The sequence below is a fragment of the Antechinus flavipes genome, chromosome 3 (assembly GCF_016432865.1).
Source record: "Antechinus flavipes isolate AdamAnt ecotype Samford, QLD, Australia chromosome 3, AdamAnt_v2, whole genome shotgun sequence".
Classification (NCBI taxonomy): domain Eukaryota; kingdom Metazoa; phylum Chordata; class Mammalia; order Dasyuromorphia; family Dasyuridae; genus Antechinus; species Antechinus flavipes.
Genome location: NC_067400.1, coordinates 455347778 through 455365531, shown reverse-complemented (window position 1 = coordinate 455365531; position 17754 = coordinate 455347778). Strand labels below are relative to the sequence as shown.

Below are 17754 nucleotides of genomic sequence, written 5' to 3'. Positions count from 1 at the left end.
AGCTCACTGAAAACCTGGAGAAATGAGTTATCAACTATTACTATTTAACAAGGTTAGTGCCTTATGTAAAGAGATTACCTATAAGACTGGTTGAGACATTCACAATAAACCCAGAGAGTTTAGAAGGCTCTGAGTTCTTTGGATATAATATGGCTTTGAGAGAACATTTTTCCATTTCTGGCAAAAATCCCGTTTGGGAATCACTGGTGCTCACTGCTTCGTTCTGATCCACAAGGTCTAGCTCTTCTGTGGTTCTGGCCATCTGGTACACTAAGTTAGGCTGCTCTGGTTGGTACCTACAAAAGAATAACATGGTTATTGCCATGACCTTTCTGTAATTAAGTCAAAGGGGAATATTCATTTCAACTCTAACTCCCCAAAGGCCACAAAAATTACTTTATTCTTGCAGCTGCCAAGACCAAGCTATAAGATGGTGTCTTGAATAGGGTGTTAAATATGGAGTCAGGAAAATTCAAATCTCACTTCAAAACTAACTGTGACTCTGGGCAACTGACTTGACCTCTCTCAACCTGTTTATAAAATGGTGTGTGTGTGTGTGTGTGTGTGTGTGTGTGTGTGTGTGTGTGTATGTGTGTGTAATAATAGCATTGACATTCTAGCAATTTTGTGAGGATAAAGTGAGATATTTATAAAAGAGTTTGCAATCCTTAATGCTGCATATATTTAAAATTAATCTGATAGAAACTGAATTTAAACCAATACCTTATACTATATTCCACTTTAATACTGAAGATATTCTATTTTTTATACAATACTAAAAGAAACTATATAAAAATTAGCATACTATCAAAATTTGAAGAGAAGTTGATTATTTAGAGCTATGGGGTAACGGATACATTTTTAACAAAACAAGGAACAAAGTCAATTCCTAAATTACAGAACAGAAATACAAATTATAAAAATAGATAACTTTGATGATGTGAAACTGAAGTTTCTGTACCGGAGTGACAAAAATCACTGCTCTAGAATAAGAGAAGTGGTTGAATGGGGTGAAAGTTTTTTTAAAATCAGATTTCTCTAAGGATTTGGTATGTAAGATATGTAAGTAATTAGGCTAAGAGGGGCATCTAGTGGTATAGTGTCCAGGGCTAGGAACCTTTGAACTCAAATCCAGCCTCATTTAATCTGTTTGCCTCAATTCCCTCAGCTATAAATTGGAGATAATACTATCTACCTCCCAAAGCTATCGTGAGGATACAAATTAAAGATAATAATAGTTGTAAAGTATCTGGCATATAGTAGGCACTTAAAAGATATGTTATTACTGTTGTTGCTATAAATCAAAGGATATTAACACTTCAAAACTGCAAAAGATATACAATCACATGAAAGAATGTTTCAAAATCACTAATAAGAGAAATATAAATCAAAACAATTCCAAAGGTTTTACCTCTCACTCAGCAAAGTAGCAAAAATGATATAAAACAGCAATAATCTATGGTATGTGGTGATAGGAACACTAAGGCATTGCTGGAGCTGTGAAATGGTACAACCGTTTTAGAAAGCCATTTGGAATAATACAAAGTGACTAACTGTGGATCATAACATAGCATTTTTCATTCTTTTTGTTGTTGTTGGCTTACATTTTGTTTTATATTTGATTTTTCTTGTGCAGCAAGATAATTGTATAAATATGTATGCATATATTGGATTTAACATATATTTCTACCATGTTTAATATATAATGGACTACTTTCCATCTAGGGGAGGGGAGGAAGAAAGGGGGGAAATTGGAATACAAGGTTTTGCAAGGATCAATGTTAGAGGACTACATTTTGAAAAATAAAAAGCTTTAATAAAGAAAAAAAAATACTGTTATATGAGACAGCTCTGGGGCAGGGAATGGGGAAAACAGAGAGAAACAATGGGGAAAGTTATGACAATGTTTAAAGTTAAAGACATCAATAAAAACTTGTTAAAAACATAAATATGCATATAACATATATAGTTATGTATACACACACACACACACACACACACACCTGCAAGAAAAATACTTGCCCTAAGACTCCGGCTAAATTAGAAATCCTGTTTTTGTCAAATTATGTCATATTCTTCTCCCAGCTTATTCCAGTGCTCCCAGAGTATAGGGAAGTATATATAGTATGAGGACAAACTATATATGTTTGCAGGCAAATTTTGTTAATGGAATATTTCCTGCCAAAGTCTTCCTTTTGAAAGAAAGTGGATGATAGAACACCACAGTCCTAATAAAGATATTATACAGTGGTCAATGGATCTGTGACCTCCCTGATGTGGACATGACCCTGGAGTTGCAGACCACAAATCATCCAGGTTATCCCACGTCGGATAAGTTTGCCATGTGTTCCATCCAAAGCTCTGAAGGCCTTTTTGGTTTTTTCTTGACATCAGGAGAATACCAAAGGAGCACATGGCCAATGCCATCATTCTTGCCAGCTGACTGGAATCATCATTTACCTTTGTTGTGGCATTTTGTCACTCACTTTCAGCAGAAAAACCCGCCCTTCCTATCCAACTTGGGAATAAGACGGTCTTCATCTGCTGCATGATTAGTGTATAATAAAGAGAAAATGCATACCGTAAGACCAGCACACAGGCTGCCACCAAAGAATACGCTAGCAGAGTTCCAATGGACATCAGGTCAACCAGGTCTTTCAGGTCAAAAAGAAAGGCCATCACAGCTGGAAGAAAAGTAGAAACCAGCATCAGAGACAGGGGCTGTCACCCAGCCTCCCAAAGCAGAGACCTCATCTGCTGCGACAAGGACCCAAATGGGTCAGACCGCGTGGTCTTTCTCTGGGCTGCTTTTAGAATAATAAGCAATGACCAGAAGCTATACTACAAACTCCGAAGGTCATCACTCTGGCAAGTACAATAGGGTAATACGTAATGCAATACCAGTTTCTTCAACTGTCAAAGATAACTGATGAACAGTCTATGTGCTCCACTAAAGGAGATACCCTTAAGTATCTGGGGAAGCTGAGCAGGGTCCCTCAGTATGTTGAGCTTCCCTTTAACTTTAAATTAACTTCAAAAAGTTAAAGGGATTGTGATTAAAAAGGGGACAAGGACAATAAGTTGAAAATGATGGGCACAGATCATTGATGGAATCACAGATCTGAGGATAAGTATATATTTTCTTCCAAATTCTATATATATTATACATACATATATATTTTTTTCTATATGTAATAATTCCATATGCAATAAGTTCTTAGAAGGGTAGTCTCATGAAAATGCTCAAATAAACTTATCAAAAACTATGTCGGCCATGTTGTACAATTCTCTACTATGTTTTCTAATTGTCACTTTGTTCTATGTTCCCTAAAGGGAACCTCAATTTCCCCTGACATCCTGAGGATATTAATGGAGCTCTTGGGCAGTCACCCCCCCCCCCCAACATCTCCTCAAGTTCCTTATTGCTGCCCCTACACTGCACCTTAGACATAGCCACATAGCCACCATGTGTCTCTATATGAAATACATTCTCAATTTTGGGAGGGACATGTGTTTAGCGTCTCCTAAACATACAATACTGGCAGAATATTGAGAATATAGTTGTCCAAATGAAAAGGCAAATTTCAAATAAAGCCTACTGACTTTATAAATGTGTAAAAAACCAAAACAACAGGTGCGCAATCTTGTATGTATGTATATATTTACATTTTAGTAAATAATACAAATAGTTTTAGTAGCATGTATTTTTTAAAGTGAGTATTATAAATTTATAGCAGCCTAAACCATCCCTTCTCAACAAAAAAATAGAAGCAAATTGTAAAAATCAGCAAAATCAGTAAAAAACCCAGTTCAATACATTCATTTTATAGATAAACTGAGGCCCAATGAGATTAAAGTAACTTGTCTTAAATCACACAATTATTTAAATGACAAAGACAAAACTAGAAATTAGGATCAGTGACTCCCTAAGACTTGGTATTAGTACAAGAAAAGAATTACAAATGGCCTTCTGTGCTGTTAAAATATCAAATTAAACATACCACAAATACCTAAATTCCTACTCTGAAAACAATGAATGAACAAATACTGACCAGAAAAAAAATACACACATAAAAAGATAGAATGACTTAATTGTTTTGGTAAATGACAGGTTTTATAACTTCCCAATAAAACTTTCCCTTATTTCCCTCTCAAGGAAATTAAGCCTGATTCAAAGTATATATTTTCCAAATTAAGCAAAAGAGCAACGTTTCTTCATTTCTAATCAAATTTTTAAGTTAACTGGTAGTTTCTTAATTTTTTTTATCTACCCCTGAAGACCTAGTCCTGCCCACTAACAAAGGAGTTAAAAAGAATGAGATGAAGGGCAAAACCATAAACTGATTTTCTTATATTAAAAAGCTTAAATTCAGTAAGTAGCAGACATAACAATACTGACAATATTTAGGGAATAACTTTTACATTTAAGGATTTTGTGCTACTCAGTAAGGACTCAACCTATTAGTACAATTGATTATCATTTTCAAATTCTGCAGAAAATGACACGAGAACTCCAGCTTTCCTATTTGCTTGTATCTTTCAAGTTTCCTTCCTGTTTTGACCTAAACATACTCTTCTTGGTGGAGTCTGAATTCCTTACAAGTTCTAAGCCAAGACAACTTCAAAAGTAAAACTTCCTAAACTGATGACCTCTTACTGTTGGCATCCCCAGGAATACACTTGGCACCTTTTACAAAACACTTCCAAAGGGGAAATATCTTTTTCTTCAATGAGTTCATAGTCTATAACATATAAACCAAATGTCTGGTTTTTTAAGTTAAAGGGGAAACCACCTGGCCAAAAGATCAACATGGAATTGGAATCAACTATGGGTAGAGGTGAATGGTTTTAGAAGAAAATGTGTTTTGGGTTCTCCTGATTGACTCGTGAAAAATAAGTCAATAATCTGATGAATCTTACAAAATAAAGTCTCATTTCTGTGAACTCAGTTTCAACTGTAAGAACATTTCTCCCTGACCATGTGGTACAAGAAGTTTCTTTTGATCTTTTTCTAATTCTTACCAGCAATGGCACCAGAAGTTAATGTTGCTATAATTGGAGTTTTGGTCCTTTCATTGACTTTGGCTAAAAATTTAAACAGTAGTCCATCTTCAGCCATTGCATAAATGACTCGAGGCATGGGAAACATAGAACCTAAAAGACTAGATGGGGAGAGAGGGATGGATAGGGAAAGAGAAAAAAAAAGGCAAAATTCATCAGGTTATAATTAGAATGAACTCATCAAGAATAAAACAATAGTAATATAAACAAAGACATAAAACATACTCCTGATAATTGATCTATGTTCCTCCCGCCATCTCTTAACCCCCAATTCTCAATCATGAAACTCTCCTTTTTAAGTACAGATCAAACAGAAAATTATCAATACTCTAATAGTCCATATCCATTATTTCATCACTGTGTGTACTTCTTCTGAGGCACATTACAACTTACTCAGAATGGTCTTTGAGAATTGTTATGGCCAAGCTATTTATCACCATGTAACCAACCTGCTGATGAATGTCTCCAAACTTAGTTAGACTGTCCCTCATATTCAAAGACTTTCTAGTTTCATAGCTAACTGAGCTTTGTCTTCATTCTGTTGATACAGCTTTAAAGAATGGAGTCAAACAAAAAGTAAATATATATCACTCACTGTTGAATAAGTGGAATAATGTGACATAAACCAGAGCTTCTTAAACCTTTTCTACCCATGACCCCTTTTTGGCCAAGAAAATTTTATACAATCTCAAGTACAGACATATAAAATAGGTATACAAATGAAACATTTTCCGATAATAAATCATAATTTCAAGACTCCACATTCAATTAAGAGACCCCTTATGGGGTCACAAATTACAGTTTGAGAAGCTGGGGCATAGACTAGCATTAGATCTAGATACAATTTTCATTTATGGGTAATTCTATATATATTTTTAAAAAACATTTAAAATAAAATCAAAATTCACCTGGTAGAAAGAGCACAGAGGGAGCCAACAGCTACAGCATACTTTGCCCCTTCCCAGCCCACATGCTTAAATGCATCAGGCAATGGACTATTTACATCCAGGCAGAAGTAAGGCATCATGAGTGTGAGAGCAGCTGATACCCCAAAGTAAGCCACAAAGCAAATCAAGAGGGATGCAACAATTCCCACAGGGATAGCTTTCTGGGGATTCTTTACTTCTTCACCTATTAAGAAAAATTAAAAAGAAATATGCTACAAAGAAAGGATATCACAGCTAAATTTATCAAACTTTTAACATTGTGGTCTCCAAATATAAATAAAAAATGGACCAAATAATAACACAAATTTGCAGACTATTTTTAAAGGTTCACAAAGTATATTCCTCATAACCCAGTGAAGAGGACATTATCCAAATTTTATTGGTATTAGCCAAATTTTTAAGATGGGTAAAATGAGCCTCAGAAAGCATTAGTGATATCATTATAGATTTAGAGCTAAAAGGAAATTTATTGACTATTTTATACACATTTACAGATTAGGAAACCAAGTCCAAGAAAGATGACTTTCCCAAAATTCACACAGATTACAAAACCAGAATCTCTCAAGATCTCAGGTTCATCATAAAAATAGAAAAATTATTTTTTATTGTTGAATTGTTTTGGTCATGTCTGACTTTTCATGATGCCATTTGGGATTCTCTTGGCTGAGATACTGAAGTGGTTTGCCATTTTCTTTGCCAGTTCTTTTCACAGATGAGGAAATTGAGGCAAAAGGGAATGAGGCAAAAGGGATTAAGTGATTGCTTGGGATCATACAGTAAGCATCTGAGTTGAACTCTAATCCTCCAGATTCTAGGAGTAGATCTTTATTCACTGACTATGATTTATAACACCTCTACAACTCTGCTATTGTATGACTCTTTCTTGGCACCCCTACCCCCCTTCACACTCCCCTTCATCTCCATTTCCTTAAGTGCTAGAATAAGACTGCACTTCCTCTTCCTCCCACTAAGAGATCCTTGGCTCCTTGAGGCATAATTTCTTCCAAGTAGCTTCATATAAGATTGCATATCTTCAATAAGCAATTCTATATATCAATTCCCAAATATAACAATTCTAACCCTGATATTTTTCCTGAGCTGTAGTTCCAAATTTCTAATTGCTCACTGGTACTCTCCAGCTAAATGTCTTCAACTCTGCTATGATTAAATTTCATTTTTCAATAGATTTCAAACCTTGAAAGTCTCCTTATTTGTGGTAACATGAATCCTGTGGTTAGCCATGGAGTCATTCTTTTTTTCTCACATCCAATCAGTAGGCCCCATCAATTCTCCATTACTATGAATTTTTAACGATCATATATTATAGGATTACAGATCAACATTAATGATATCAATCTTAATGGTGCCTTTTTCCTTTTTATTTGCTGAACCTTAGTTAAGGTTCCATAGCCAGGATCCTATCTAGATAGCCATAATAGCTTAGTATCCTTAACTAGTATCCCTGCCTCCAGCCAGATAGATCAATAAATCAATAAACATTTATTAAATATGTACTATGTGCCAGGCACCTTACTAAACTAATAGGATATCACATTTATATTATATTTCTCTACAACAGTGATTCCTAACCTGGGAATTATAGACCAATGGGAGTTTCATTAATGTAAGAGGTCCATTTCATTAAAAGACTCAATATGATGAATAAGCAGGAAACTCTATAGACTGAGTAAATAAATATCATGCAAATCTATTCAAATAACACTGAAATGTACTTTTAAATATTTTTCATTCACTAAACTCATACGCAGTTAAGACCAAGCAGGACACACCAGGTTAACCTTTCATTTTTAACCAACATTACTAAATAAATACTCACTCCAAGGGCATCTTCCATCCAAAAACTCACTAGGCCCAAATCTAATCTGTTTTGCTTCTGAAATCAGATGCATCCAGGGTAGGAAGGCCATACTCACCGAGTAAACAAGCTCAGATAAGGAAAATAAAATAAGAAACCAGTGAGGCACTGGATTCTAGGTCTTCTGACTTTTTTAAATACATGGAACCCAAGCTCAAGAAGTGTTCCCCATTACCAACAAGATAAAGTCAAACTTCAATTGAACCTGCCATTCAAAGAAAGCACAAATATTACCACCTAGAGTTCTCTCCTTGGACCTGTTTCCTTTCATAAATCCTACCAGAGACAAGAAGATGGCTTGCTTTATAGTGCAGTGTAAGGAATACCAGGGTTCAAATAGGATCTCAGAAACTTTTTAATTGTGAGACTGGGAAAGTCACTTAACACCTGAATACCTCAGATTCCTTGAAAGAGAGATGCTAATAACAGCACCTACATCCCAAGGATATTGTAAGGATCAAATCAGATAGTGTTTGTAAAGAATAGTACCAGTCAGTAAGAGGAGGTGCTTTGTAAATGCTCATTTCCTAGCTTCCTTCCACAAAGACCCAACTTTACATTTTTCATGGTCTTTTTCCTGACCATCTCTTTTTTGAACTACTAAAGGCTGACTTGACACATTATGATCTTCAGTTACACTATAAACAGAGGAATTGGATCACACATTTCTTTAATTTCAAGCATCTGTGCCTTTATAAGGGTAGGTATTCAATGTGGGTTAGGAGTTAGTACATTCCAAGCCACTGAATAGTCATTAGTTGACCTTCCGTGCTATTTATTAATGTTTATTAATTCATTAATTAATTATTTATTAAGTTTATTAATGATTCAATTTCTATTTAATGAGTGTTGTTTTTTACAATTAAAATAATAAGATATTTAGGACCAACAGTTCTTTTTCCCCCCCGAAGTTTTGGAAAGACAAATGATAAGAAGAAATGAGTCTTGAGAAGCACAATGTAGCCTCAACATCTATAGTGAGTGAATAGCAATTCAGGACAGAAAAAGGAAGACTGTTAGAAGCACTAACGGAGGCAAAGCTCTATGTAACTGGTTATGATATTCCACAGATCTCAGGAATCACAATCAGACTATACAGACTTATATCACTGCCTCTGCTAATGATAAGAGGTTTTCCCTTTGCCATCTGGACCAGGAATCAAGGAAAGAAACAAACAGCAAACTGCAATCCTAAAATTTATTGAGGTGCACAGGAATAGTATGAAGCATATAAAATGAGACACAAATTATGATCCAGGCATAAAATTGGCTGAGGAATGATGAGCCAGAAGGTTACTGAGTTGTCATTGGCCCCCAAAACATCCCAAGGCCACAATGCTGAGCCCCACTGCTTACCTGTGGTTGCAATGCAGTCAAATCCTACAAAAGCATAAAAGCAGGTGGCTGCACGGATAGGACACCACCAAATCCAAAGGGCATAAAACCGCCAGTACCAATGGAACTGTCACTTAATGTTTCACTAAGAGGAAAAAAAGACAAATATCACTTAAGTTTCAGTGTACAAGTTTCAACAACTATAAAAGCAGTAACCTAGAATAGTTTTCAAGCTCACTGCTGTAATCGGGGGCTTCAGAACAGTTAAACAGAAATACAACGTTTCTAAAGGGTTTGACTCGCCAGAGGTGGGGCTTGAACCCGGTCTGCTCGGATGCTGGGCCATGCCGCCTCTCTCAGGGACCCCGTGATAAAATCACAGCGCATGGGACAGAGGGAGGGCACCCACACTCACAGACGAAAGCCACAGGCACATCCCCATGCACTTTGTCCTTCTTGGTCAGAGAAACTTGTGTCTCTTACTCTGGAGCTGGAGGCACAGGCTGGCTCCTGAGGGCAGACCAGACCCCCATGCCCATCCCAGATCTCCTTTAAGGACAAACACAAAGCATCTTCTGTCTAATAAGCCAAGCCAATCTTAGTCTAGCCATGTGTATTTTGACTGGAACAATTTCTGGATTTAGGAAGGGTGCCCAATTCAGTTGAGAATTCATTTTCTTTTCTGCTACTGTCTTGTCTGAGAGGAAGAATTCAGCTCACAAGAGATGGTATTTTATAATCTCTCCTATTTTTATCTGGTTTGCCTAAGACAGTAGCCAATAATTTTTCTTGCTTTTGTTCCAAGATAGCACTGGACTGGCTGAATTAGACCACCATAAGGTCACCCAGTGTGTCTGGCTACTTCGACTATCCAGAAGTAGACTAATTTTGCTTTGGAATAAGAAAGGGAAGGTTGTTTGATTTTTTTTTTTAACTGCTTCACAATGGTTCAAATAAACATTTTCATTTGCTTCCACACACAGCCTCAGTAGACGCTGCTGGAGTATCTTGTACACCTTCCCCAAAGTCATCTTATCTTATTATCTTTTCAGTTGGTTATTAAATCAACTAATATTTATCAAAGCACTGAACTAAATGTTGAGGATAAATAGAAAAGAAAAAACTAGATCCTGGCCTTCACGGAATTTATATTCTAATGGGGAGACAAATATGCAAATAATTAGGTATATACAAACTACAAGCAGTATGAGTGGAAGATAATCTCAGATCATTCTGTCAAGCAAATTAATTACTTTTTTTAAATTAAAGCTTTTTATTTTCAAAATATAGAACACAGATAATTTTTAACATTCACCCTTACAAAACTTTGTAAATGTTTTTCCTCTCTTCCACCTCCTCCCCTAGAGGGCAAGTAATCCAATATATGGTAAACATGTACAATTCTTCTATATGCAGAATTATCCTTTTTTTGTTTGTTTGTTTGGCTAAGGCAATTGGGGTTAAATGACTTGCCCAGGGTCACACAGCTAGGAAGTGTTAAGCGTCTGAGGCCAGATTTGAACTCAGGTCCTCCTGACTTCAGGGTTGGTGTTCTATCCACTGCGCTAAATTAATTATTCTTATAGACAGAATTAACCACCATAGAGGCAGCTGGGTGATGCAAAGGATAGAGCAGAGTCAGAAAGACCTGAGTTCAAATCTAGCTTCAGACACTATAAAGCTGTGTGACTGAGCAAATCATTTAATTCTACCCCATTTTCTTCATCTGTAAAATGAGCTAGAGAAGGAAACAGCAAACCAAAAACTCCAAACGGGTCATGAAGTCAGATATGACAGAATAAAGGTTGTCTCATCATATGATATAATATTATGAACTTATTTAAAGTCATGTCCACACAATGTCATGAACCTTGCTTTTTTAAATAGGACTACTAAACTGATTTTAAAAGATTATGCTGGATTAGGAGACTTTTCCAGTGGTATCTGAACAGCTCCTTTGATTCCTTTTTGGATAGCCCCCATCCACAAAGGAATAGCTTTTTTAAAGAGCCTTTGAAGTACCAGACTTTGGGATCAAAAGTTTACAAATTCAAGCAGTTTTCTACAAATCAATTCAAACCTTTAATAATCACTGGTTATATGTAACTTTATTTCAATAATAGCGGGGTGAGAACTGAGATGCGCCTATGTGATGGCTGCAAAAGAAACCATTTCACTAAAAGCTAACCTTGCCTAGGATTAGAACTAAAATAAACAGATGACCCAACCATTGGGCTATGGCAAATAGTCCACATATGAAGCAAAATGGTGATGGAAATGCAAGAGTGGGATGGATGCAAGAGATAATAGCCAAACTTGGCAGCAAATTGAACATGGGGGCTAAAGGAGCTCGAGTATCATGGGATCCTGGAACCAGAGAATAAGTAAGCAAGAACACCCAGCAGGAGGTGGCTAGTTCCTCAGCCAAGGTAGGCCCACCTTCTGAGACCCCAGCCACCCCTCAACTGCTCTGACACACCCTGGGGGCTGTGGAATGCACACCCTACAGTGCTGAGCTCCAACACAAGATAAGGAGATTAAAGACAAAGACCAGACAGTCAAACAATTAAAAAGAAATCAAATGTAGGATAAGTGAGAGCATGGGTAAACAAAACAAAGGGAAGAGAGGGGATGACTTACTTTGAAAATCAAATCTTCTCAGAGAAGGAATCTTTCAACCTTGCACATATACACAGAAATGATGAGACTACAGGAAAATCTGTTTACAAAGGCTTTCTGTACTCCAATATTCCCATAATTGCCGAGTCAGGCAGGGGATAAAAAGAGCTACAAGGATGCTCTGTAATCCTACCCTTCCTTTCTGCCATGGGGTGGTTTTGATTTAAATAAATCAAGGTTATTTTAATGGGTTGGATATGAATGATCTCCTGGCATTAAGAAACCAAGAACAAGTCACTAAGAACATTAAATGAGGGAAAAGAAAAGAAAGATGGCTCCATCTTGGATGTGGGGTTCTATAAGCTTTTGTATCAGAAAATTCTTTGTAGGCCTGGCAAAACTTCTCAGAATGTTTTATAAATGCGTAAAACAAAATACATAGGATTACAAAAACCAATTATTTTGAAATAGTCTGATATTTAAAAAAAAAAAAGTTTAAGAATTCCTGCTAGATAAATTGCAGTTTTAAGGAAGATCAAAGTGTGGGAATGGGATGGGCACAGGAAGCTAGCACCAAGCCTGGAAGTTGGAGCAAAGGGAATTTCATTAGGCCTCTCTCTGGGTGGTCAGGTGGTTGACTGAAACCAAAAGAAAGGAGGAAAGGAAGAGAGAATGTGTTTGATATGTAAGTCAGGAAAGGGCTGTGAGGGTCAATTAAGGTTCTAGGAAACACTGGTTCCCTGCTCCCTCCTGCCCCCACCTCCAGAAGTTAATATAAATCAGTGTTTACGCAGTCACCTCCCACCCAACAATTATGTCTTTAAGGAAATCATGCTGGGACAGTAGGAGAAATGTAGCTTACTGTTACATTCCTTCATAATAAAGGGCTGTCACTATAAAGTGATAAGACTGCCTCAAAATGTAACAAAAAAGCCATCATATTACTAGTCTCAACATCATAAAATCAAATGTCTACGAGAGTTCATAACCTGGGAGATATGTATTTAGTTTGGAGTTTAGTTTGTTTTTTTTAATCCCAGAAATCCCTCAGTTTGGCTTAAGATGAAAGAAGCTACATCAAGTTTGAAGAAAAAATGCTGTCCTCAAGAAAGAGATAGCTTGTTTATTTTCTGAATGGGAATTTTCCTTGACTTGAGGAGGGGTGTCTTGGACTCCTCAGGAAGTTTTTACTAAACTTTACCAGTCTATGACCTCCTTCTCAGATTCATGTTTTTAAATACAAAAATAAAATGTATATGATTAAAAAGGAAATCAATTATTACCAAAAAAGTTATCAAAAAAAAATTTTTTTTAAATCAAATCTACAGACCCCAGGTTAAGAATTATACTGAAACTATTAAGTCAACAGGTAAAAAACAGGCCATGCCTTAAAGAAGCTTATATTGAACATCAACTATACTTCTGCTTTGTAGGGCTCATTCATTTGTACTCTGCTAAATAACTTGGTTTCTTTAACCACTGCATCAAATAGTGCTAGAAGTCACTCGAAATGTGACTTTCTAAATAGTGCTAGAAGTCACTGGAAGCACTAAAAGTCCCCTGGCTGATACTTATTTTTAAATCTTATTGAAATTGGTACTACCAGAAGAATTATCAGTCCTTTCCTCTTTCTCATATTCAAATAAGGAGGATCAATGATACATAATTTAAGACCCTCTTAATTGACAATTGACCACAGAAACAATCAATCAATCAATCCACAAGCATTTATTAAGCATTTGCTGTGTGCTAAGTAGACAAGGTGTTAAATTCTGTGGATACATTAAAAAGGTAAATATAGTCCCTGCCCTCAAGGAGCTCACTTACTATGAGATAAATTATACATACAAGATAATATGTAGTAGATGGAAGATAAACTTAGAAAAAGTTACAGCAACTGGTAGGACAGAGAGAAAGGGAAAGAGATGATGGGGAAAACAGTCTCTGGCAGAGAATAGCATTTGAAGTGTCTTGAAAAAAGGTAGGGATTCTAAGAACTGAAGGTGATTGGAAAGAGCATTCCAAGCATGTGGGATATGGAATGTTCACAGAACAGGGAGAAGAGATAAGAAAGCATATCTCTCTCAGATCATTGTCAAAGATGAAGGACTAAGGGTATGCAACATAGTACACCGTGTCAGAAACCTACTGATAAAGTTTTGCTGGATTGCAAAACTCCCTTCCCACATGCCTTTCTTTTATTATTGCAAAAGATGGATAGTTGGGGAGGGGTGAAGAAGGAAATGAACTCTTCAGAAATGAATATGATGTAAAACAAAATGAAGAAGAAAAGTATATGGATTGCAAAAAACTGGGGCAGATTGATAAAAGCACAGTAATGCTATCTGGGCAATTCCTGATTCCACAAACAGAAAAGAAATTTTATTCTCTCATTGAGAGAGAGGGCGGGAAAATCTGCTTTTGGAATAACATCAATAAAACTCTGAAGCTTCTACAACTCATTTGATGAGAGCTAAAAAGATTGTCAAACAATTTAGAACTATACTGAATAATTGGTGGGAGGTAAAGAGGGAAATTATATAGCTAGGAAAAAAATTTTAATATAGTTTTATTGATAAAAATTTGAAATTATGATCCAATATCTTCAATAAAGTTAATGGATATAAGCAATGGTGATCAGAAGAGATACTTTGCATTTCACTATGCCTTGTGGATATCAAGTGGAAATATTTAATACTTTCAGTCAACTCTATTACTTCAAAGCATACTTGTGAATGGCTTAGCTCCATTCTGTATTAATGTGTAGGTGAATGAAGGGGTACCAATATGTTTGCATGAATAGTACCAAGGAATGAATGCCCCTTTTTCTGCAATAGAAGTAAGTCTCAAAAAGATTATTTGAAACATGATAAAGTTTCATGTCAAATATGTATTATTCTTAGTAGCATCTTGTTTTTACTAAAGACAGTGATTCCTTTAATTTTCATTAGGTATTAGTACAAATAAGCAGCCAGCCACATAATCACTCATCTATTCATTCAACAAATAATAAGAATCTAAGAAGAATATGAAAGATGAATAATTTTTAAGAAGTTATTCAAAAGAAAAGAACCTATTATGAGCTCTATTGGACTGCTTATCTTAGGGGAGGAAAGGAAAGGGAAGAATAGATAAAAAGAATTTGGAACTCATAAATTCAAAAAAATTTAAGCTAAAGATTGTTTTTACATGTAACTGGGGGAAAAGAAATTTTAAGACAATACATACACACGTGCGCGGGCGCGCATACACACACACATACATCTATTATGTGCAAGGTACTGTCCTAGGTACTAAGTTTGTAATTTGCTTTGGGAAAAATTGGATGAAAAATGACTGTTCATGTCTCAAGAAAGCCCTACTTTTTTTTTTTGTTGTTCCTATGCACTGCCCATCCCTACTGTGTTTACATTGTTAAATTCAAAGTGGAAGCTATCTTTAATGAAGCAGGGTCCTACCATGCTATCAAATACAAAAATGTAATAATGATGGTGGAGATTTAAGAGAGAACAAAGGTCATCTGGTAAACCTGCACGATATTAAAATTTAAAGGGGAATTAACTCTCCAAATACCACTGTTTGAAATTTACAAACCTATACCCAGTTTTAATGAGTAATATACCTAAATACATTCCAAACATTATGAAAAATACCTTTGGACTACTTCATTATGGAAAAGAATATTGCTAGAACTCATTAAAATTAGATTAAAAAAAAAAAAGAATGTGTTTCAAGTCATGTGATACCACAAACAGTGTACTGTTAAATATATTTAAAAAGAACATAAATTTGACTTGAATCTCAAAAATCAACTACCTGTACATGTGCACACACATCCCAAAACTTCACCACTTACTTGTTCAAACAGATATTGTCAGTAGCATTCATTATATCTTCTTTGGTAAGCTGCCAGTTTTTCATGGATCCCTTCACAAAGCCTGACACCATTACAAAGCCCAGGACGAGAACATTGATACAAGTGAAAACTTTGTTAACCATGGCTGATTCTTTCACGCCGAAAGTTAAAAGCGCTGGGAAAATGCACAAATAAAATATGATATTTAAAAGATAAAGTCTTCATCAAGCAAGTAATACTTTACTTTTAAAGTTCCTTGAAAATAAGCATTGTCTCATTCTTTGTATTAGGGCCTCCCTAATACTATGCCTGGCATGGAATATGCACTTAAAATGATTATTCATTAGTTTTGTATTTTTCCAAGTTTAAAAACAAAACTAAACCAACTTTCTTTATCATTATCATAATAATATATTATTATTGATTCTCTCAATGAGCCCCTAAGTCAGTTCGCGGATTTAAAGCTGAAAGGGACCCCTGCTGAATTTGAAATAGCTGACTTTTTTTAGTATTTGGCCACCTCTATACAATTTATTTTATTTAAATATGCAAAGTAGGAGATGAAACATATCTCATGGAGGGGATGAAAGCTATTAGGGCACAATGATTACTATTATTATCATTATCACTATTTTAGCCACCATTTACATAGCTATGTGCCAATCATAAGCTAAAGACCACAAACATTTCATGTTTATTCTCACAACAATTCTAATACATAAGCTGAAGAAAACTTTATTCTCCTACCCAATTCTTTTCAATGGTACTTCCCTCTTAAATTCATAAGAATAAAATTAAAATCTTTTGTGATTTGGGCTGATCTATTAGCTAAGTCACTAGAGGCAGTCTGTGGTACATAACTTCACTTCTTAGACATGCAGAAGAGTAGCAGCTAATTTTTAAAACCATTTTAAGCTTTGTGAACTTTAAACGATTGCTGTCTTCAAGCTTTCTGACTTGGCATTTAGATCACATAAATCAGTTTGTCAATCTTTTCTCAGGTAAACTACACAGAAGAAAATCTCCCATGTTGGTAGTAAAAGTCTGAAGATTTTATATGCCAGACAAGCTGTTTTCCAGAAATATACTATTTTAGTTTTGTGATCAAGACTGATTTTTAGCACATTTCCTTTTTAAAGATATGTTTTGATAGTTGTTGGGTATAAAACAAACAAATATTTCCATTAAATAAACAGACACACTTGAGCAGGCTCCACAATTCATATTGCTTCACATTTTGTGGGCTGGCAAACTCTATCAATTGGCAATTTTATCAAGCTTGACAACTTCACTTAACAGACAGAGTTCTACTAAGTCATTACTGCCATCTGAACAAAAAGGTCTGCTGAGGAAATCTCACTCCACAAACAGACAGCTTCATTGAACACTTAAGATTCTCCTCTAACATGAGGAATTATAAAAGATTTTGACCCCTACCTGGGTGTATGACCCAAGACAGATCACTCAACCTATCCAGGCTTCTGCTCACTAGTAAAATTAGGGCTTTAGACCAGACTGACATGCAAAAATCAACTCTATAGCTATTAAATATGTTGGTCCACATTTACAATTAACCAAAAAATCTTTAGAGTCAGAGGCTCAATCTGGAAAAAAAAAAAAAAAAAAGAAATTTGCTTTTTCCTGCTAACACAATGAAAATACTGAGGTATTTGTTATGTAGACAGCCACCCAAGATTATTATTTTTTAATATCATTATTTACCTGTTAAAATCAGAATAATAATCACAGAAAATATGTCTGGGTATTCAGCTAATCCAGGAGTATCCAGAGACATATGCATTCGGGAGAAATCCCCAATAGGTTTGCCTATCAGTTCATCAAATGTTGCACTCCATGCTCTTGCTACACTTGAGGTACCTGTCAAGAGAGACATAATCACCAAAAAGTTCATAGAAAATTGGGCACAATGCAGGAAATGCAGCTGATGCCATGAAATACATACTCAGTGCCAATTCATATCTTATTGTTATTATATATATGTAATTATATGTATTATATAAATATAAAAAATTTATATTTATTATATATAAATTATATTT

The 17754-nt window shown here is 35.5% G+C and overlaps 1 protein-coding gene across 1 annotated transcript in view; it reads right to left on the bottom strand.

Moving 5' to 3' along the window:
• The window catches only part of SLC7A1 (solute carrier family 7 member 1), a 69945-nt gene that overhangs the window by 8661 nt on the left and 43530 nt on the right, over window positions 1-17754 (bottom strand). Inside the window, 8 exon segments of the mRNA XM_051986518.1 lie at window positions 79-296; window positions 2582-2684; window positions 5023-5162; window positions 5970-6192; window positions 9241-9294; window positions 9297-9364; window positions 15695-15869; window positions 17417-17572. Of these exon segments, the coding sequence (XP_051842478.1) occupies window positions 79-296; window positions 2582-2684; window positions 5023-5162; window positions 5970-6192; window positions 9241-9294; window positions 9297-9364; window positions 15695-15869; window positions 17417-17572 (1137 nt within the window).